Below are 20,400 nucleotides of genomic sequence, written 5' to 3'. Positions count from 1 at the left end.
ATTAACCATCATGGCCGCCGAGATATTTGATTCTGCATTAATTGCATAAATATTTGAAATAAAAACATTTTAGTTATTATTATCTTTGATGCAATAGAAAAAATGACGTCATTAATGCTAGTGTAAAAAAATTGGAAATTTCTTATATAAATTTTGGACAAGCACTTTGATTAGTTGATACATTTATACAGATCGATATATCTCGATGTAAGGAATAATCGATAATCGAGAATGATTATTAGTAAGAATCGATAGTTAATTAAACTAGCCGCAAGATAGCCACAACACGGGAGAAAAATCGCGGTGTCGAATGGCTGTCATCGCTTTTTATGACAGATGTTATACACGATAAATTTGCTTTGTTAATTTTAATGAATAATATTATCGCGAGTTAAAAAATAAATAAATAAAGTATTACGAGAATTATTTGTTAATAATTGAGTAATACAATTAAAGTGATTAGTTTTCGTCAAATGACTAACGATCGAATAAGTCCATAATAAATCCGAAAATATTTTGAAGTCAAGATTCCGGAGCCAGCTGTCTTTCACCATCACAACGGACCGCGAATACGAAACATCCGGGCTTCAAGGTATTTGATAGTGTAGTGGTGGTTGAATAATAATATTTAAACAACTCGTGATAAAGGTCGATTGTTAGTGAAAAATGGCAAAGACCTATGATTATTTATTTAAATTACTACTTATCGGAGATTCGGGCGTCGGCAAAACCTGTGTATTATTCAGATTTTCCGAAGATGCTTTCAATACGACCTTCATCTCTACTATTGGTATGTATTACTCTCCTATTATTAATAATCATCGTTATTATTATTCATAGCATTTTTCTTTCTCACTATTTTTCTTGCCACATGCGTAATACGACACATAGATCTATAAATACGTCTGATCATTAGACAAATGTTATTTAGTCTACAGACAAAGAAACTCTTGTTTAGGTATACTTATTAAATTTCTATGCGTCATTCTACATCCTTTTTTTGCACATTACTAACATTATCATTTTAAATAAATATATGTTGTGTTTTATATCATTTTAATTTAATAACATAAAACAGGTTGCATATGATATAATTGTCGAGTAGCATATTATCTTATAATAATAAGTTTTTAACAAGAAATATTTATTAAAAATACATTATATTAATCCTATCAATATACCATTGATACACTTTTTGTTCTCATTTGATTTTAATACTAATCCATATTTGGTGATAATACGAGAATAGTTTGTACCAGTTTGTGTAAATTAAATTGTTGCATTTTTATATTTCAGGAATTGATTTTAAAATTCGTACAATTGAGTTAGACGGCAAGAAAATTAAATTGCAAATATGGTAAGAATTCTTACTAATTCGTTTGAAAAATATTTTTTATTATTGTTAAACATTTTATTAATAATTATTTTGTTTTTATATACAAAAAAGGGATACCGCTGGACAAGAGAGGTTTCGTACAATAACAACGGCATATTATCGTGGTGCTATGGGAATAATGTTAGTGTATGATGTTACAAATGAAAAAAGCTTTGAAAATATTAAGAATTGGATTCGTAATATAGAAGAAAATGCATCCGCTGAGGTAGAGAAGATGTTATTAGGCAATAAGTGTGAACTTACAGACAAGAGACAAGTATCTAAGGAACGAGGCGAACAACTTGCAGTTGAATACGGTATTAAATTTATGGAAACCTCTGCGAAATCCAGTATCAACGTTGAAGAAGCATTTTATACTTTGGCGCGCGATATTAAAGCTAAAATGGAAAAGAAATTGGTAAGTATTAGTAATATTTGTTAATTATTTAACGTATAAGAATTGCATATACAAGTTGTCTGAGCCATACTTAAATATATCCAGCTATATTTAAAAATTTGTACATCTACAAATAATTATAAAAATATCATTCTTGAGAAATCATGTAATATACAGCTTGCATCATTTTTATAATATGTAATATTATAGAATTTTTAAATATAGCTTATAATGTATAAATGATCAATTTGATTTAAAAAACATATATTTATTATACGTTATAAGTTATATATAAATGTACTTCTTTAATAATTAATATTTCTAACACATACTTTATACTAAGCAATGTCAAAAGTGCTATAGGTATACTCAATCGCCTGTAATTTTTTATATCGAATAACTTCATTTTCTTTGTTTCCTATGTCTGTTTCTCTGTGTTTGGTGCGGGTCTATCTTGGCAGAAGGTAACTGTTTCTTTCGACACTGTTCTTACTTGAATGTATATTTTTTCTTTTCTTATGTAACACCGTTAAACCATGTTACATATCCATTATTACTTAATGTGCAAGATTATCTATAATATTTGCATCTATTCTTAATGCTACGCGTGTATTAATATAATTAATTTTTTCTAGTTGCTATCTATGTTTCATTATTGTAATAACATAACATTATTAATATTTGCATTCTGCTTAACTACACCTAATATTTAATTAATCTTGCATATTTGCATAATTTTTATTCTTTTTCATTCGTTAGACCTCAATAATAGTTTAACCAAATCTATTAACAATAACTAACGCTTTAACGTGTTTTCTTAAATTAAAAAACATTAACGTATTTACAATACATTAATCGGTTAATATCTTATTAACACATTCATCTTATTTTTATCTAGGAAGCATCAAATCCACCCAAAGGTGGTGGTCACCAGTTGAAAGCATCAGAACCACAAAGGAAACCGCCAAGTTGGTTAGCTCGCTGTTCTATACTCTGACCCCTTAAATATTTCCGACCTTTGAATGAGGCCAACTTGTCTATTATTATTAATTACTTACATACATTTCGTCGAACAAATTTAACGTTCTACGAGGCTTCATATGGTCCATTAATTGGGCTCTGTGACTTTACACCTTGACAATGGACATTGACTGTGTTTTTATAATCATTAACTTTAAATAATTTCTTACTGAGAAAAAAATCATTAGAGGAGAAATTGTCTAAACTATTTAAGTTGGTTCTTTTCTGTGTCGTTATTATAATTACATATATATATATATATTTTTTTGTTCTTCTTTTTGTTTTTATTTTTTAATAAAGAAAAATAGAAAGACATGTAATATGTATTTGAGAAATGGAAATATTTTTTAAACTGCAGTTTTATATCATCTTTCATTATAAAATCTTATCGATAAGTAATCTTTTTGTGAAATAACGATATTGTTGTGAAAATTGTGATATTTACAGCGAAGACGTTGGCATGCAAAGTAACAAGTTTCATCTTATTTAAAAAAGAAAAAAAAAGCTCATTCTTTCATTGCGCTTCTGTGATTGTTTCTCCTCTGGTGTTGTTATGTAAAGAAGGGAATACTATGAAATCAATATTAAAGAACCAATACTAAATGTGAAATACAAGTATAAAATTACTTCGCTTTAATATTAGGGGAAATATCATTTTTTTATAAGACGCACTAAAAATGCATTCTCTTTTATTACGTCAAATAATGTTCTGTTCCTGTTATTTAAATAAAACAAAACAAAAAAAGAGAAAAAAAAAGGAAAAACAAAAACAAAAAATATATATCTATATATTTAGAAGGAAAGATCACTGTGCAAAATCACATATAATGATTAATAAAGTAAAGTTTAACCGGTATAAAAATCACAATCATTTTTTATATATTGTTAATAAGCGATTAGCTTTTTCACGGAATTAATAAGAATACATCACACAAGCATGTTATAATTATTAGCTCATCAATTAATTAATTAATTATTATATGATATTATATTATATAATTAATTAAATAATTAATTAATTACTAATAATAATAAACTAAAATAGTAACTGCATCATATGATGACTGATGAAAAAAAGTAAAAGAAAAAATTTCAATAGACAATTCAAAGCGTTATAATTATTAGCCATGGAACTTATTTTCATTGGTTCCCGAAAAAATCAGAACACATGTAAGAAAAAAATGCTTATTTTCTAGATATATTTTGTATTGCATATAGTAGTGGATTCGTGTGTATGTGGTGGATCTACAGGCAATATCTTTATTTGCTTGTTGTCTCATAGTCTTGCATCTTTTAAAATTTGCATTTTAATCACTTAACTTGTTTGGCATATACTGAAATATACAGACAATTATTATATAATACATTTTATATTAATCCTATATACATCCAAGAGCATTTATTAAATTAACTTATCCTCCTTCGTCTCCTACCAAAACTATATTTATTACATGAATTATTTTAATTCTTGAATCAATGCCTGTAACTGACAAGTAAGAATACATTTTATAATATATTTATAGTTGATACTAATTGTATATTATGTTTATATATTCTACTATGTTCACGTGTCATGCATATGCATTCACAAGCACATACTATAAGATTTGATATACGTATTATATTATTTGTAAATGCATATTACCTTTTCGCACAATTTTTGTATCTCTGGATGCAATGTGGTGTTGGAATCCGGAATATTTAAGATATCGCTGGACATAGAATTTAACTTACATTGCAATCGTTGTATCTCAATTTTGTCTCTTTGATGTATACTATGCGCACATAATCCAAATATTTGTAAACGATTATTAAGATCTATTGTCATTTGACATGACTGTTGCAAATGTTGATGTTCCTTTTTGAGTTTAGCAATCTCGCTGCAATCATTTTTATAAATTTGGCTTCACACGTCTTAAATTTTTACAAATAATAATTAAAGATCAATTTTTATTTGTTATTTACTTTTCAGCAGTCGCTACCATTTTCAAAGTATTATTTTTTAACATAGTTAGAGACTCTTCCAGATTTTTATTTAACATTTCCAAAGATGATATTTTGTCCTCTGCGCTTTGCAGTTTGATATTAGCTTCTATAATTTCTAATTTCGTAATTTTAGTCTGTTCAATCAAAGCATTGCGTTCGTTGATCATGGTATCGTAATTAACTTTTAATTGAACGTGTTCCATGTAAGTTCGCATTTTTTCAGCCTCTAAACGATTGATCATATTTATAGCTGCTGATAATTGCATTTTTAATTCATTGTTTGTTTGACTTTCGTTTTCCAGTGTTGTTTTAGAACTATACAAAGTATGTCGAGTTTCTAATAATTCTCTTTGCGTGTGTTCTAACGTATCCTGTTCGTTAAACAAAGAAACAAAAATATACAAATATTTTCTTGAAATTCTACATAATTAATTTTAAAAATACTTATTTATCAAATTTTATAAATTTTTAAAATTTGGTACCAAAATTTTTGTATGGAATAGACTATACCAACCGATTTTTCTTGTAATTCATATATTTTTTCTCGTAATTGTTGCTCGGTACAAAAAACATCTAAATCATTTAATTCTTGAATATTCTCCATTTATTTATTAATTATTTATTTTAATCCAAGTTAAATTCTCGTGTTTTTCAACTTAAAATAAAGAACTTATTAATGGAGACTGAATTTTTACTAGAAATTTTATTGGCGGGAAATTTAAAAAACAATTATGAAAACGTAATACGATAATGAAGGCTATTTTATTTAATTGTATTACATCATGGATCAATCAATTAATGAAAATATAAAATAGCTATTATATACATTTAATACGTTCGCGCTGACAAGGGTTACTTATCGTATATATTTGTATCAATTTTTTATAAATAACGTTTTTTTCATCCTTTTTTTCGTATATACAGGTAATCAATGTAAAAATGTCAGACATTCTATAGATTTCCCGGCTAATATATACAATGCCCGTATTACTATATTGACCGTAGCATACGTACATATATATACATTTTACAATCAAGTTATTCTTCAAAGTACATTTTATAAAAATAAATTGTTTTTCACGATAACAGTAATAGGGGCTAAATGATGTTATCTATAACATACAAAAATAAAAAAAGCGCGATAAAATTAATCCTAATAAATACTTTCAATTTATCATATTGTCAATTTACTTAAAGCTGCTTGTACTATTATTTAATAGAAATAATAAAACTTAATGGCTATCCATAAATTGAATTTCCGAAAATAACAGAACAGTATTTGGTAATGGCCTTGGTTGAGGACTGAGTACTGTAAACGTTTGTCTGTCTACATCCACATTAGTACTGTAATTAAAAAAATAAAATTGAGTATACTATTTAAATAGGTTGATAATATTCGATTAAATATATAAATGTATATATCTATTTTAACTTACACACAAACAAATCCAGCAACGTTAGTTTGTACAACATCATCTTCAGGAGAGTCTGCAAATGATACAGATAGTAAATGATGTAGTAAATTAGGACCAGGCGTAACAGCAACTAATTTAGTTAAATTATCTTCTGCTTTCATTCCTAGTGGCATACAAGATGCAGGTAAAACGGGTGCTCCTACTTTATACAATCTTGCTTCGCTCCATTTGACTTCGAAGCTATGTGGATACAAAGGTGTTTTTGATCCATAAAAATAAGCACGTACTCCTTGATCTCTAGTTTCTGTTCTTTGTGCTTGACTTCTTTCAACAACTCCACCACTTTTTGGTAGGAAGACGACTTTAACAAAAGGTGGTATATCTCTAACAAGTTCGTTGTAAAGTCTTTCTTGGTCTAATACTAAAATAGCATCAACTTCGAATGCTTGCGCAGCATGTGTCAGTAATTTGTATCCATCTCCTTTGACCCAACCACAAGTATTTATTACTATTCCTGAAACTCGAGCTTTCTTATTAGCCTGAAGTCGGTCGGTACAAACTTCAGCTAAACGAGTTACAAGAAGATTGTACAGAGCAACGTTATCCGATGGGGTTTTATGTCCAAAATGGAAAACAAGTGGTGCTTGTTGACTGAAATCTTCTACTATATTGGATGGTCTCTCTACTAATAATGCACCAACTGTACCAGGTATTGCTATATCGCCTTGTCCAACATCCAGGTCAACGAAGATTGGCCTTCTTCCCATTCTAACTGCATAGTTTAATAAAATCTTACAAAGAGTTGACTTTCCTACGTCACAAGGTCCTACAACCATAGTTATAGGTCCTCTTTTATCTTCATTTTCTGCTGTCTCTCGCAATCTTTCCATAGCAGCATGGCAATTTAAATACAATCCCATTGGTGTTTCTTTTGCTACGTAACTAACATCTGTTTTTCCAACAAGTTCGACGGTACACCCTTGCCACGTAAAGACAGCAACTTTAGCACCCGCGCTGAATTCATATTTTTTACCTTTCACCAATTCCGTTCCAAATACTTCAGCCAATCCATTTTTTAGCTTGATGGTGACATGAAACAATTGTAATAATAGTTAATTGTTTTTGCAGTAAGTGTTCGCAGAAAAAAAAAAGAATAATAATAATATAAAAAATGTATTATTATTTCTAATCAAATTATCAACCAATAGTAACATAAAAGAAAAATATAAAAATAAGAATATTTATTGAAAAAATTTTACCTCCAACGTAACTTTCTCATTTTTGTTTTCCACTTCAAAACGTAACTCACAATCGGCGTCTAATTTAAATTCTTGCGTTGTAGATTTTTCGTCTGACATTTTATTTCTCTTTTTTATATTATTACACAAATTTTCTGTTATTATTTTTATATTAAGTTATTCAAACTTAAAACTTGAACAATTTGTTCATCAGTCTTCGTGTTCCTTATTTGTTAGGTTATGTACTATATTGATAGTACACTCTAGTCACAGTTAAGAATCTTTCTGATAAATATTAATATAAAATTAAAAATTACTTTGTTATAAGGAGAATATATTTATACCCTTTTTTGTGTGTGAAAATATGGTGAAACTTACTCGTACCATTTAAACATTGAGAATACGTATGCACGTGCGTTTCTAATGGCACGATATTTCTAACGCATTTCTAAACGGAGAGAAATCTAACTTAAATTATAATAATTAATAATTTTAAAGATTTTTAAAGAAAGAATAAGAAAAAAAAAAACATTATTTAATAACATTAAACAATAATGTTAACAAAATAATGTTAAACAATACAAATATAAGTTACAATTTCATTAATTAAAGAAAATCATTAACATTTATGGAATATTTGTCCAAAAATTATTTGTCGATTTGTGCAGAATAATTTTACTTTAAAAATTTCAACATATTTTTAGATTAAATTTCGCATTTGTATTTGTATCATGAAAAATATGTTATTTCTACGAAATTAACATAAATTTATCTATATTCGAAATGTTAAATGTCAACGTATTTTCGACACGCGTAAAAGGAAAACATATTTGAGTTATAGTGTTTTATTATCACAAGAAAAGATATATCACGTAATTAATTTCAATTTCATTAATTCATATAATTATAAGTATTACGAAAATCAAAATATTTGAAATAATTTATATTAATTTTTGTATTTTTCCTGTTTTTATTCGTTTATCAACGTTTACTTGATTATTATCGTTTAATGGTTAGAAATATATCAAAAGTTGTGTCAATGTATGTAACATATATACATAACAATTTTAAAAGTGATTTGTTGAAACTAAACGAAGACAATGCTAATAATTTGACCGCATTCCATGAAAAGAAAGTTGCGAAAATTTTGCTGTATAAATTTTCCAACCTTTAAAACGATTTTTATTCGTGTAATAATATGTTGTGCTGTTTGTGTGTGTTAAGTGAACGTAAAATAAAAAAATTGTTGAAGTCATAAAAAATATATTTTATGATAATATATATGATAATAAATTTAAATAAGTTCTATTTTTATTTTGATCTTTTTTCTTTATTGTTGGTTACATCATATGCTTTAGTATTAGATAGACTTTCAAGACAGTAAGAACTGTGAAAATATAAATACAATAGAAAATGGATAAAATAAGTAGAAGTATGTTTTCTATAATAAATAAAGTAGCAACTAATGTTAGAGGTTATAAAGTGGCACAAATAGCTCCGCTGCAAAAAGCTGCTTTGGAAGAGCGTTGTATACTTGTCGATGAATTTGACAGACCTATTGGCGAAGCATCTAAAAAAGATTGTCATAGAGTTACAAATGATGGTACTTTACCACTTCATAGAGCATTTAGTGTTTTCTTATTTAATCGGGATGGCGATTTGTTATTGCAAAGACGTTCTCCATGGAAGGTATAACTTTTTATTACCAATTTTATCTTTGAAAGAAAGGTGATGATTGTTAGTCAAATAAATTGAGATATATTTTGTATTCATTAACTTTAATTATTAACTTATTGTACTATTTTAGATAACGTTTCCGGACTGTTATACAAATTCTTGCTGCAGTCATCCTTTAGCGGAAATATCTGGAGAAACTTTAGAAGATGATGCAATTGGTATACGTAGGGCAGCACAAAGAAGACTCAATTATGAGTTGGGTATTCCAATCTCGGAGATTAATCTTTCTGATTTCTTTTATTTATCAAGAATTCATTACTTTTCTTTGGGAGATGGAGTTTGGGGCGAACATGAAATAGATTACGTATTATTTCTACAAAAAGATTATATAACTCTTGATCCTAATCCCGATGAAGTGAGTGAAGTTAAATGGGTATCAAGATCAATGATCAATGATTTTTCACGAACGATAAAAGCACCGTTAACACCATGGTTCCGTCTTATGCTTCAGCATAAATTACAACTGTGGTGGGATAATTTAAAGACTTTAGATAGAGTACAAGATTATTCCGTAATAACTAAATATTTGTAATGTGCATTGGTATAATTTATTTAGTTTTTAAGCACAGTCTATGCGCTGTGTTTTATTTTCATGTTTACAATCAATTTTCAGGCCTAATAGGTCCAATCCTTTTACGTTATTATATTAATTATATCTTTGTGATAGCTGTGTTATAAAAGTTTTTTTTGTTAATATCCGGGGTAAAAGCATAATTAAATGTGGATTTTCTGTCTGTATTTTTAATAATTATTTATGGTTATCCAGGCATTGTGTTCAAATATTCTTCACGTTCCTTTTCTATTTCACTTTTGTTGAGTGGTCTAAAACGTACCCCTATCCGAATCGCATCTTCAACCATTTTTATTTATACTTTATATTATTATTTAACAAATATTTATTTGATTTTTTTAATAACATCCACATTTTACAAAATTATTTCGTTGCACGTTTACCATTAAAAATCAATAGAATAGCCTAATAGATAAAACTGTTATCCAGTTTACTTAATTTTATACAATTTAGTATGTTGATTTAACAACATTTAAAAAAATATATTATTCATTTATACATTATAATAACACATTGTAATAAATATTAAGACCAAAATGTAATTATAATTAAATTAGGAACATTATCCTGTAATTTTAATAAAATATATATATTTTATGTACGTTGTACTAAAAAAAATTGTTGTTTTCATAAAAACAAGTTATCTTTGATTACCTTGAAAAATTGTTAGTTTTATAAAAATCTATATAAACAATAAGATTTTAATGAGATAGCATATATTTAATATATTTTGGTTTATGATCCTGGAAATAATTTTTCGCTCGATTCTTCTCGAAAAATTAAAATAAACGCTGATGATTCTTGATAATGTTTCATCACTAGTCATCTTGTTAAAAGACCTTGAATTAAATCGTTAATTAAGTTAATAGGTGGTGTCGATACCGAATTAGGCAATATAATCAAATATAAGAGCCACGTTAATTCTTATGGGCTCGAATTAAATAGATAAACGAAAATATTTATTACAATTATGTGAAAGAAAAAGGATAGAGAGAGAAATATGTTTTATCTACTCGTTACATTTTTCTATTTATTGATAAAAAAAAAAAAAAAGAAACAGGACAAAAAAAAATAATTAAAATAGATGCATATATATCTTACGTCATTAGAAAATTGAATAAGCGTAGTAGATCAGAAGAAAGATGAGAAGTAGCCTAGTTGAAACACGTATCTTCTTCTTTATTGCTTGAATCATTGTTAAACTTTCCTTTCCCCTTCGTACGGTTCATTCATAATGTTTCCTTTCGTGGGTGGACTATATAAACCTGTTTATCTCTCATCTCTGTTCTTTTATAAATTGTAAGAGCATCTTGTTAAATATCGTGCGTAAAATATTCTACTTTGAGGATTTTCTTTATTTAGTGAGAAACAATTATAAATCGACTCGTTATCTTCGATATTATGTATTCTAATTTTCTCTTATCATATAATTTCAACGTAAATAATGTTGCTGAATAAGTTTCGACAGGTGTTTATAATTATACTGATCATCAAATTTTTTACGAAATGTACAGCTGGTGTTTACAAGACCGCTCCCCATATTATCATTTTCATGGCCGACGATTTGGTAAGAAAATAAAAATATTTTATTTAATATAAATAAACGATAATTGCTTGAACAATAGCAAAAAATAAAAATGTCATATATTTATGATTTTGTTTTACGATGAAAATAAAAATGTCATATTTTTATTATTTCGTGAACAGTGAAAATAAAAATTTATTTAACCGCATTAATTAAATCAAGTGAACTATTTGAAATAAGAGTTTTGTATATCACCGGCAATGATATTTTCTTTTTAATCAATTTTAAAGATAATTTTAATTGTATTAAATTACATAAATGTGAGGATTTATATTTGAAATATTTCCAATAATAAGGAAGAAAAGAGAAAACAAAAATATGTAAAGAGCAATTAGATAAGAGGACGTAGGTGTAAATGTGTGACACATTAGTCAAATTTCGTCCTAATTTGAAATGATAAGATCAATTGCTTAAAATTAGAATAAATACATATCTCAACTAGGAAGTATAATATTTTAGTTTTCGACGTATTTAAGCATCCCTTATCCAAATTTGTTTCTTTTTTTTTTTAATATACATTGTTATAATTTTTAATAATTCATAGGGTTGGAACGATGTTGGATTTCACGGTTCTAATCAAATACCAACCCCTAATATTGATGCACTTGGATACAATGGGATTATTTTAAACAAACATTACGTATTACCTTCGAGTACTCCCTCAAGAATAGCATTTTTTACAGGACTCTATCCAATTCGTATGGGTAAGGAATGGGGAAAGTTTTTTTTATCTGCATCGTTTGGTCGTTATTCATTATTGTCGTCATCGTAAAGAAATGTTTTATTTTTCTTCTTCAATTTATTTGATCACTATCATCCGTTCAGATTGATTGATTTATTTGTTAAAAATATATAGAAATTCATGATAAAACTTAGGAATGCAAGGAGACGGTATTAGGGGTGGCGAACCACGGGGTTTACCATTGGATATTAAAATTTTACCCGAACGTTTGAGATCCTTGGGATATACGACTAAATTAATTGGCAAATGGCATATTGGTTATCATACCGCACAGCATACACCTTTGCACAGAGGTTTCGATTCGTTTCTTGGATTTTATAATAGTCATGTCTCGTATTACGGTTACAGATATTCGTATCAGGTAAATAAAAGAATTCCATCAGTATTTTATATATCATAGTAATGATTCCATTAGAAATAATAATAATAATAATAATAATAATAATAATAATAATAATTTGATATATTATTAGAATATGACCGGATACGATATGCATCGAGGGGATGATCCAGCATACGGAATTTCCGATAAATACGCTACGAATCTTTTTACTCAAGAAGCTATCAGGATAATTGAACATCACGAAATTTCACGGCCCCTTTATCTTCAATTATCGCATCTCGCTGTACACGCACCTTTGGAAAATCCGCAAGATTATTACAAAGATAGAGAATTCAAGCATATCAGAGACCCTAATCGGCGAAAATACGCAAGTACACATAAAACAAAATCAAGATACATAGTTGAATATTCAAATTGAAACCTCCGGTATCCGAACAGTTTCCCTAATTATTCGGATATATACTAAAGGTTTTACTGTAGTATACAGTAGTATATTTTTAAACTTTTCCATTTGAACGTGCCCCTTAATCCTAGCAAATATTTATACGACCCTGATTAATGACTCTGTACTATCTTTTTTCTTTTACTATCGTAAACTTACAAACATAGTATACTCGTAGCAATGTCAAACTGGTATTAAATTAATTTCCGGTCATTGGGTGTCCAAAAATCATTTGTCACGAGGAATAATTTAAAAAATTTTGGTTTATATTACGGTTATGTATTTTATTATGATATTTTCCTAATGTGTCTAGGGATGGTGGTTGAATTGGACGAATCAGTAGGTAACGTTGTTCATGCATTGGGTGAGAAAGGAATGTTAAGCGAATCCTTGATATTGTTTATAACCGATAACGGAGCACCCTCCGTTGGAAGGCTCAGAAATTGGGGTTCGAATTATCCATTAAGAGGGGTAAGAATATTAATCTATTTAATAATTATAAAATATTATTTTTTTATTCATATGTGTTTATACGGGGTAGACGAAAAATACTCTTTACGAGGGTGGCGTGAGAGGTGTGGCTGTACTTTGGTCTCCCAGATTGCAAAAATCTGCACGAGTGTCGAATCAATTGGTACACATAACTGATTGGTTACCAACGTTATATTCAGTGGCAGGTGGTGATCTAAAAGATTTAGGTGAAATCGATGGAATAGATCAATGGAATGCACTTAGCTTGGAAACGGGTAAAGAAAGGGAAAGTCTTTTGTTAAATATCGATTATGGTAGAAAGATAGAGGGTGCGATATACAAACGTTTCAAATTACTTCGAGGTAATTATCTTCATATTATAATATTTTATATAAAAATTATTATTATATAATATGATATATATATATTTTTATTATTATATTATATATATATTTTTTTACATAAGATATTAATTATGGATAAACAATAATAATTTATTCTTAGGACCACCTGAATATAGTATTTACGATGTATATTACGGTAATCCAGAAAAATACGATCAATCGGCTGAACTTCCATCCTATGCCGATTCAATAATGAAAAGTTCTGTTTCTGATAGTATTACTTATTATCTTGGAGGACCGGTTACTCAACCTAGCACTATAGTACATTTACGTCAAGAAGCTACGGTTACCTGTCAATCGAATTTCAGTTATCAATTTAAAACTTCTTTAACGGCTTGCAACGCTACACAGTGTCTCTACGATTTGGAAAATGATCCTTGCGAAACGAGAAACATTGCAAATCAATATCCAAGGGTACATTAATACGATATTCTTTCTATTAGGATGAATCAAAAATTACGTTTTTAAATGAATATTTTCAAAGTAAATTTTACAGAAAAGAAATACAACAATCCGTTATGCAGTTTATAATTGCAATTTATAACACAATAATAAATGCAAGAACTTTTGGTTCACCCTAATATTATCATATATTAATTGGATTCTTTTCTACGTTGAAACATTTTTTTTCAAATTTATTTATTTATTTTAAGATCGTTAAAGAATTGGACGATATATTAGAAAAATATGGACGTTTTTCGATAAATCAATACAGAATGCCAATCGATTGGAGAGCCGATCCAAGGAGAACAAACGACACTTGGGAACCTTGGTTGGTTCCTAGTAACTCGCAGTCTGCGTCTACGTTTACGATCAATTTCTTATACTTTATTTTTCTCATAACAAATATGCTTTTAACTAACGTGCTCTATTAAGAAGCATAAAGATGAATTACTTTAAAAAAAAAAAAAAAAAAAAAGAAGAAAATATAGAGAAAAGAAAAAAGAATAATCTTTTCGAATTGTTGTTTACTTATTATTTATGAAAATTAGATATTAATTTTGCTTTATGGTCTAAATTTAAATATATTTTTTTTTAATAAAAGTTGAAAATATAATTATTTGCATGTCCAAGCTGAGATAATTTTTCAATTTGTATAAATAGAAACATTGTATTTGCGTATAAAGAAAAAAAAAAATTATTACGATTAATCGAAGTGTTGTTAAATCATTCAATAATTTTTTATTAATTTTCGTAAATACGTATCACATAATTATAAATTTATGATTAAAGTTTGAAAGAGAGAAAAAAATTAATGGACAGATAATATCGGGTATTTTCGCGATACCACTATTAATTTCCGTGGAGATTATATCGAGCGATTATTATGACGATTGTCTGATGTATATTTGATTAAATTAACACGATACTGCAATGATTAAACGATCGTTGTTAAATTAAAATAGTATTACAAATACGATCGCGTTAAAGATTTACTACGGAATCATCTTACAAACCATTTTGACCTAGTTTATATTTCTTTTCTTTCTAAAGATTATTTTATCGCAAACAAAAAGCATTGTTAAAGCTAATATTGATAACCACAATCAATGTTATTTTTAATTCAAACCATGATCGTACGCGAAACACTTGAAATAATAAATTATTTAAAAATGTTATTTATTATTATTTATGAAGTGCCACATATGCACATGTTAAATATATTGTAAGTTTATTTAAATCGTATCATTTAAGCAAAAGAAACAAATGATATAAATTGTTGATATATTGCATGAGACTTCGTTTAACATTGATTTCATTTATATTTTATTGATAACTAAGTCAGAAATATCTACACGCTCTTATACAAAAGTTAACAAAATTTAACTAATTGTAAGTAATTAGTGTCCTAAGTCATATATAATTTAAACTGAGAATAAAAATAAAACAAAAATAATTATTAGATAATATTTAAAAAATAATAATTAAGTTGAGTCAATTTTTACGATGATTACAAAAATATTTCTCTGTATTGTTATTAATATCTTTATAATTATAAATAAACAGCCATAAGTTTCATTAAGACCTTACATACGTTCAGAATTTTCCAAAAATCGATATTCTTTTTAACAGATTGTTGTTCTCTATAGTTTTAGGCTGATTTCTGTGAAAGTCGATTGCCGAAATTCGTCATAGATCCAAAGTTATGGTAAAAAATGCGACTACCCGACGAGAGTTTGGTGCGCGCAGATAGTTATCCTTTATTTAAGACACTTCAAACTTAAAACGCGTCTTTCTCAAAATTACTTTTTCCGTCACGATCGACATGATAACTCATACAGTTTTTAATATTTTTAATGCGATTTTTTTTTTTTTAAATATTCGAAATCGTTTTCTCTATAGTATGTCGAGCCGGATTTTGGATATTTAATTGGATTTTTGATATAGTAATTATTGTAAAAATAAAGTGAAATATAATTGTTTATAAAGTTTAAATGCCAATAAACAATGTGCACTATTTATTTTTATTAATTTCTATTGTTGTCCCTACTAAAAAATGTTTTTCTTAGCTCATTTTTGATACTGCTCGACGTATGTAAGGCTTTAATGATAACAAACTATTCGCTATTATCAATATTATCGAAGATAATGAATAATTCATTCCATTATAGGAACGTAGATTTAGGGGAGTACAACAGGGGCCCCATCTCTAAAATTTTTTATTTTTAAGGCTCCACAAAAATGTTATATTTTCTTGGATTGATTTTTTGCGCTTTTTTTACAAATCATTTTAAAAATACAAAATTTTCCAATCAAAAGTAATAAAGCGAAATTTTTCAATGAACGAAATCAAATATAGATAAATATGTTTGTTCGTTGCCTTGAGTTGGGGCCGTAGAATTCTTAAGCTCGGGTCTGAGGAATTTTCCTGATACGAACGTAAATAAAAAATTGTGGCAAAACCTTGTAGGTAGAAGTACGATTTTGACAGTTTTATCTTACTATATATGTTATAAAGCATTTATGATTGCAAATGCTTTTGTCAGTGATAGTAGTTCTACGACAACGTTATAAATAAAGCCGGGAAGAAAGTGCGAGTTCATTTACTTGCATAATACGATACGAGTTATTTTCTAAGAGAAAAGTTTTAATTTAATTAAATAAAGAAAATCAATAAAAAAATAAACGTAATAAGAAAAGAAAAGAAGAGAAAGAATATGAAAAGAAGATCGAACAATTTGAACGTTTCGTTTATAATTTTGTTAATAAGTTGTTGTTATTCATCGATCCGATCGGAAAATGTTAAAAATTTTTCAAGTGGGTATTCTCGAAGTCGTCCTAACATCGTCGTCATCATAGCCGATGATCTCGTAAGACAATAATCATTGTTATTTCACAATTTTATGATATAATATTGACGTGTGTATGGTGTTAATTTGATTGTTGAATTCTCTTTTCGTTTTAAAAGGGATGGAACGACGTGAGTTTTAATGGTGCTGATCAAATTCCAACACCAAATATAGACGCGTTGGCTTACAATGGCGTAATTTTACACAAACATTACGTATTACCTACGTGTACCCCCTCAAGGACAGCTTTCTTAACCGGATATTATCCCATTAGACAGGGTAAGTATCTTACAATTGTAAAAATTTGTTTATTAAAATAAACTAGCAATAATATTGTTGATTTCATATCGAATTTGATATTGATTTTGACTTTTTTTCAGGTATGGAAGGTACTCCCTTACAAGCTGGTGAAAAACGTGCCATACCTAAACGTTACAAATTGTTGCCAGAATACCTTAAAGATTTAGGATATTCGACTCATTTATTAGGAAAATGGCACGTAGGATATTACTCGCCACAGTATACACCAACCAGACGTGGTTTTGACACTTATTTCGGTTTCTACAATGGTTACATTCAATATTTTAATCATAATGTTGGGGAGATTAAAACTCGCGTAAGTTGATTTGTTTTAATTTCAAGAAAGGAGATTTTCATTTTTATTTAATCCTTATCTGGTTATAAATGGCCGTTGAACCAGCTAACTAGTTGAATTAGAAGAAAAAACAGAAGAAGAAGAATAATGAAAGTTAATTGATGATGTAATTATTTTCTAACCGCGATCTCGTTTCCAGTCGCACATGGGAAATGATTTGCACCGTGACACACCGGATAAACTTTCTCCGGAATTTTCAAACGAATACTTCACCGATCTTATTACCGATGAAGCGGAAAAAATTATTTTCAATCATGATCCGGTTAAACCCTTGTATCTTCAAATAGCCCATTTAGCAACGCACGCGAGTGGTTTGGACAATGGCGAAGAATTACAAGTTAAAGATATGAAGAAAGTCAATGAAACTTTTGGATACATCAAGAATATTAATAGAAGAAAATTAGCTGGTAAGTCAATAAAAAAGAAAAACAAAACAAGAGGGTTTTTTTTTACTTGTTAATATAAAATGTGTGTTCGTTATTTCGAACGTTGCAGGTGTGATCAATTCTTTGGATCAATCTGTCGGTCGTGTAGTCGACGCATTGAATAAAGCTCATTTATTAGAAAATTCTATAATTTTATACTTCAGTGATAATGGAGCACAAACCGTTGGAATGTTACAAAATTATGGCTCGAATTATCCGCTACGTGGGGTAATACAAATAAGATATTTTCTTTCTATTTGTTTGTATTATTTCTTATTTGGTTTCTTAATCTATTTATTTAATATAACTTTCATCAGTTGAAGTTCACTACGTTCGAAGGAGCTGTTAGATCAGCCTCCTGTATTTATTCACCATTGATAAAAAAATCATCTACGATTTCCGATGAATTGATTCATATAACCGATTGGTTGCCAACCTTGTATTCAGCTGCTGGTGGTAATTTGAATAATTTGAATAATTTTGACGGTGTTGATCAATGGAATACAATAAAAAGAGGTCGAAAAACTAAACGAAATAATATATTGTTAAATATTGATAATAGGATAGGCGACGAGGCCGCCATTATTGGAAAATACAAGCTGCTCAAATGTGATTAACACATTTTTTGTTATTGAATCAATTAGACTGTAAATCGATCGAAATAATATCTAATCGATTGTCAATATATTGTGCAGATGGACATTTTAGTAGTTACGACGGTTATTATGGTGATGACGGTTATTTTGGAGATAACGGTACAGACAGTTCTTATCCAAAATACGAACCGTTAGATGTTATGTCATCCCTGGCAGGTCGTGCCATATCAGACATTACGAAAAAACAATTGACGGCTAAGAAAATCCAACAGCTTCGTCAAAATACCAAAGTAATTTGTAAACATCCGAAAGATTTGACGTATTGCATTGATCATTGCTTGTTCGATCTTTCTATCGATCCGTGCGAAACTACCGATATTTCTCAAAATAATCCTGAGGTAAATCAAACGAAAATGATATATGTGCTAATAATTATAAAAGTGATCTACCATAAGTCAAAATTTAAAAAAAACAAAATGTATTTATCAGTTATTTCACATTATTTGAAACTAAATAAATTCAATGTAATGTTTACGATGTATTGTCAAAAATGAACCGTCAGATAATGTTTTGTTATTTCAATATTATATTAGAATTCATTTAGTGTTCTTTAAATATATCGAAACAAGAGATATATGACTTAAATTTAAAACTTACTTTCATAATTATTGCCACATATGTAACATTTGTTATTGTAAATTAGTTTTTATCGATTATCTTAACGAATAACAATTTTACAGATCGCCGTTTACTTACGTAACTACATCGATGATTATAGAAAAGTAGTCGTTAACCAAATCTATCAACCCATAGATCCAGCATCTTATCCTGAACATTGGAATGGTACGTGGATGCCATGGTTGAGCGATTATTAAGGTGATCTAAACATGAGTTATAAGAAAGAATTTTTAATGAACCTAAAATGAATCTAATGTAAGTGTGTGATATTTTTTCCATAATAAAATATCATCTCATTGTCAACGTTTATTCATTAAAGTAAGTAAATAATATATATGTTATATATGTTTCTTTTTATATAACTAATTAGCGTGTATATGTATATACACCGCGAGATTATTATATTTAAATATAATTATTTTATTTTATAAATTTGTATTTGAAAAAATCGTAGAGATTTATTGTCATAGATAAAATAAGTATTTTCGTTATATTTCTTTGATAGCTCATCTAATCTATACATCATAATATATAAATTATATAGATAAATTATATAGATAAGCTATTATTGCTTCTATTGGAAGAATAAATTTGATAAATTTGTTTTATCAAGCGAATAATTGTTATGTTGGCTTTTTAATCAAATTTAAAAGTAAACGAAAAAGAAAAATGTGTATGTATATTTATAAATAATATTACTAAGTTCAATCTTAGGAATATTTTTTTTGGACAGGTTTAAATTAGATGAACAATCTATTAATCAGTTGAATGTTTCGTCCCTATATTTGGGACTTTTTCAGCAACTAAAATTTATTATGACATATTATTACTTATACAAATACAAAAAACTTACAATTAATAGCGTTATTTTACCTCGATCGTTATTGTTCACGAGTCAATATATCATCATTTCTCATTACAGTCATAAGTATTCACTATCTTATATATACAGTCAATTCTAAACCGTTATCCTACGACAACTTTTCGAACACTACTGGTTACCTCTAAGCTGGTGTTTCCTAATCTAGAT

General features: G+C 28.1%; 5 protein-coding genes across 9 annotated transcripts; 4 read left to right on the top strand and 1 right to left on the bottom strand.

The window, feature by feature from the left end:
• The first annotated feature begins 269 nt into the window (after positions 1-269).
• On the top strand, positions 270-4,525 carry LOC106787700 (ras-related protein Rab-8A). 3 transcript variants are annotated; one of them, XM_014750281.1, is made up of 5 exons: positions 270-790; positions 1,297-1,357; positions 1,448-1,793; positions 2,234-2,236; positions 2,671-4,525. In XM_014750281.1, exons 1-5 carry the CDS (start codon positions 667-669, stop codon positions 2,767-2,769), a joined length of 633 nt encoding a protein of 210 aa, XP_014605767.1. In that variant the 5' UTR covers positions 270-666; the 3' UTR covers positions 2,770-4,525. The 3 variants fall into 3 exon arrangements, with proteins under 3 accessions (XP_014605767.1, XP_014605777.1, XP_014605788.1); XM_014750302.1 differs by lacking the exon at positions 270-790 and adding an exon at positions 931-958; XM_014750291.1 differs by lacking the exon at positions 2,234-2,236.
• A 912-nt stretch (positions 4,526-5,437) lies between these two features.
• LOC106787686 (protein CLP1 homolog) lies at positions 5,438-7,887 on the bottom strand. 2 transcript variants are annotated; one of them, XM_014750260.1, is made up of 4 exons: positions 7,816-7,887; positions 7,453-7,716; positions 6,215-7,272; positions 5,438-6,122 (listed from the first exon to the last, which is right to left on the bottom strand). In XM_014750260.1, exons 2-4 carry the CDS (start codon positions 7,549-7,551, stop codon positions 6,011-6,013), a joined length of 1,269 nt encoding a protein of 422 aa, XP_014605746.1. In that variant the 5' UTR covers positions 7,552-7,716; positions 7,816-7,887; the 3' UTR covers positions 5,438-6,010. The 2 variants fall into 2 exon arrangements, with proteins under 2 accessions (XP_014605746.1, XP_014605754.1); XM_014750268.1 differs by having other exon boundaries at positions 7,810-7,886.
• An 817-nt stretch (positions 7,888-8,704) lies between these two features.
• LOC106787789 (isopentenyl-diphosphate Delta-isomerase 1) lies at positions 8,705-9,932 on the top strand. The gene is made up of 2 exons (XM_014750450.1): positions 8,705-9,120; positions 9,239-9,932. The coding sequence occupies exons 1-2, from the start codon at positions 8,845-8,847 to the stop codon at positions 9,698-9,700; spliced, it is 738 nt and encodes a 245-aa protein (XP_014605936.1). The 5' UTR covers positions 8,705-8,844; the 3' UTR covers positions 9,701-9,932.
• Positions 9,933-10,964: 1,032 nt separating this feature from the next.
• LOC106787778 (arylsulfatase B-like) lies at positions 10,965-14,642 on the top strand. 2 transcript variants are annotated; one of them, XM_014750442.1, is made up of 9 exons: positions 10,965-11,038; positions 11,254-11,306; positions 11,869-12,028; positions 12,201-12,427; positions 12,540-12,780; positions 13,165-13,322; positions 13,393-13,684; positions 13,827-14,140; positions 14,380-14,642. In XM_014750442.1, the coding sequence occupies exons 2-9, from the start codon at positions 11,292-11,294 to the stop codon at positions 14,599-14,601; spliced, it is 1,629 nt and encodes a 542-aa protein (XP_014605928.1). In that variant the 5' UTR covers positions 10,965-11,038; positions 11,254-11,291; the 3' UTR covers positions 14,602-14,642. The 2 variants fall into 2 exon arrangements, with proteins under 2 accessions (XP_014605928.1, XP_014605921.1); XM_014750435.1 differs by having other exon boundaries at positions 11,024-11,306.
• A 2,242-nt stretch (positions 14,643-16,884) lies between these two features.
• Positions 16,885-19,668, top strand: LOC106787109 (arylsulfatase B-like). The gene is made up of 8 exons (XM_014749196.1): positions 16,885-17,037; positions 17,136-17,295; positions 17,397-17,632; positions 17,811-18,078; positions 18,167-18,324; positions 18,414-18,705; positions 18,792-19,090; positions 19,433-19,668. The coding sequence occupies exons 1-8, from the start codon at positions 16,885-16,887 to the stop codon at positions 19,565-19,567; spliced, it is 1,701 nt and encodes a 566-aa protein (XP_014604682.1). The 3' UTR covers positions 19,568-19,668.
• The last annotated feature ends 732 nt before the right edge of the window (positions 19,669-20,400 follow it).

This window comes from Polistes canadensis, unplaced genomic scaffold, assembly GCF_001313835.1.
Source record: "Polistes canadensis isolate GaletaPanama2010 unplaced genomic scaffold, ASM131383v1 scaffold_4, whole genome shotgun sequence".
Lineage (NCBI taxonomy): Eukaryota > Metazoa > Arthropoda > Insecta > Hymenoptera > Vespidae > Polistes > Polistes canadensis.
Note: the sequence above shows the minus strand (reverse complement) of the source record. Positions and strands in the feature narration are given on the sequence as shown.

Bases quoted from the DNA above. Each gene is read 5' to 3' on its own strand.
- LOC106787700 (XM_014750281.1), top strand. From the start codon at position 667: ATGGCAAAGACCTATGATTATTTATTTAAATTACTACTTATCGGAGAT. The intron at 791-1,296 runs GTATGTATTACT...TTTATATTTCAG, and splicing joins GACCTTCATCTCTACTATTG to GAATTGATTTTAAAATTCGT. The intron at 1,358-1,447 runs GTAAGAATTCTT...TATACAAAAAAG, and splicing joins AAAATTAAATTGCAAATATG to GGATACCGCTGGACAAGAGA.
- LOC106787686 (XM_014750260.1), bottom strand. From the start codon at position 7,551: ATGTCAGACGAAAAATCTACAACGCAAGAATTTAAATTAGACGCCGAT. The intron at 7,273-7,452 runs GTAAAATTTTTT...GTCACCATCAAG, and splicing joins ATGAGAAAGTTACGTTGGAG to CTAAAAAATGGATTGGCTGA. The intron at 6,123-6,214 runs GTAAGTTAAAAT...TTTTAATTACAG, and splicing joins GTTGCTGGATTTGTTTGTGT to TACTAATGTGGATGTAGACA.
- LOC106787789 (XM_014750450.1), top strand. From the start codon at position 8,845: ATGGATAAAATAAGTAGAAGTATGTTTTCTATAATAAATAAAGTAGCA. The intron at 9,121-9,238 runs GTATAACTTTTT...GTACTATTTTAG, and splicing joins AAAGACGTTCTCCATGGAAG to ATAACGTTTCCGGACTGTTA.
- LOC106787778 (XM_014750435.1), top strand. From the start codon at position 11,184: ATGTTGCTGAATAAGTTTCGACAGGTGTTTATAATTATACTGATCATC. The intron at 11,307-11,868 runs GTAAGAAAATAA...AATAATTCATAG, and splicing joins TTTTCATGGCCGACGATTTG to GGTTGGAACGATGTTGGATT. The intron at 13,323-13,392 runs GTAAGAATATTA...TATACGGGGTAG, and splicing joins CGAATTATCCATTAAGAGGG to ACGAAAAATACTCTTTACGA.
- LOC106787109 (XM_014749196.1), top strand. From the start codon at position 16,885: ATGAAAAGAAGATCGAACAATTTGAACGTTTCGTTTATAATTTTGTTA. The intron at 18,325-18,413 runs GTAATACAAATA...AACTTTCATCAG, and splicing joins CGAATTATCCGCTACGTGGG to TTGAAGTTCACTACGTTCGA. The intron at 18,706-18,791 runs GTGATTAACACA...TATATTGTGCAG, and splicing joins AAAATACAAGCTGCTCAAAT to ATGGACATTTTAGTAGTTAC.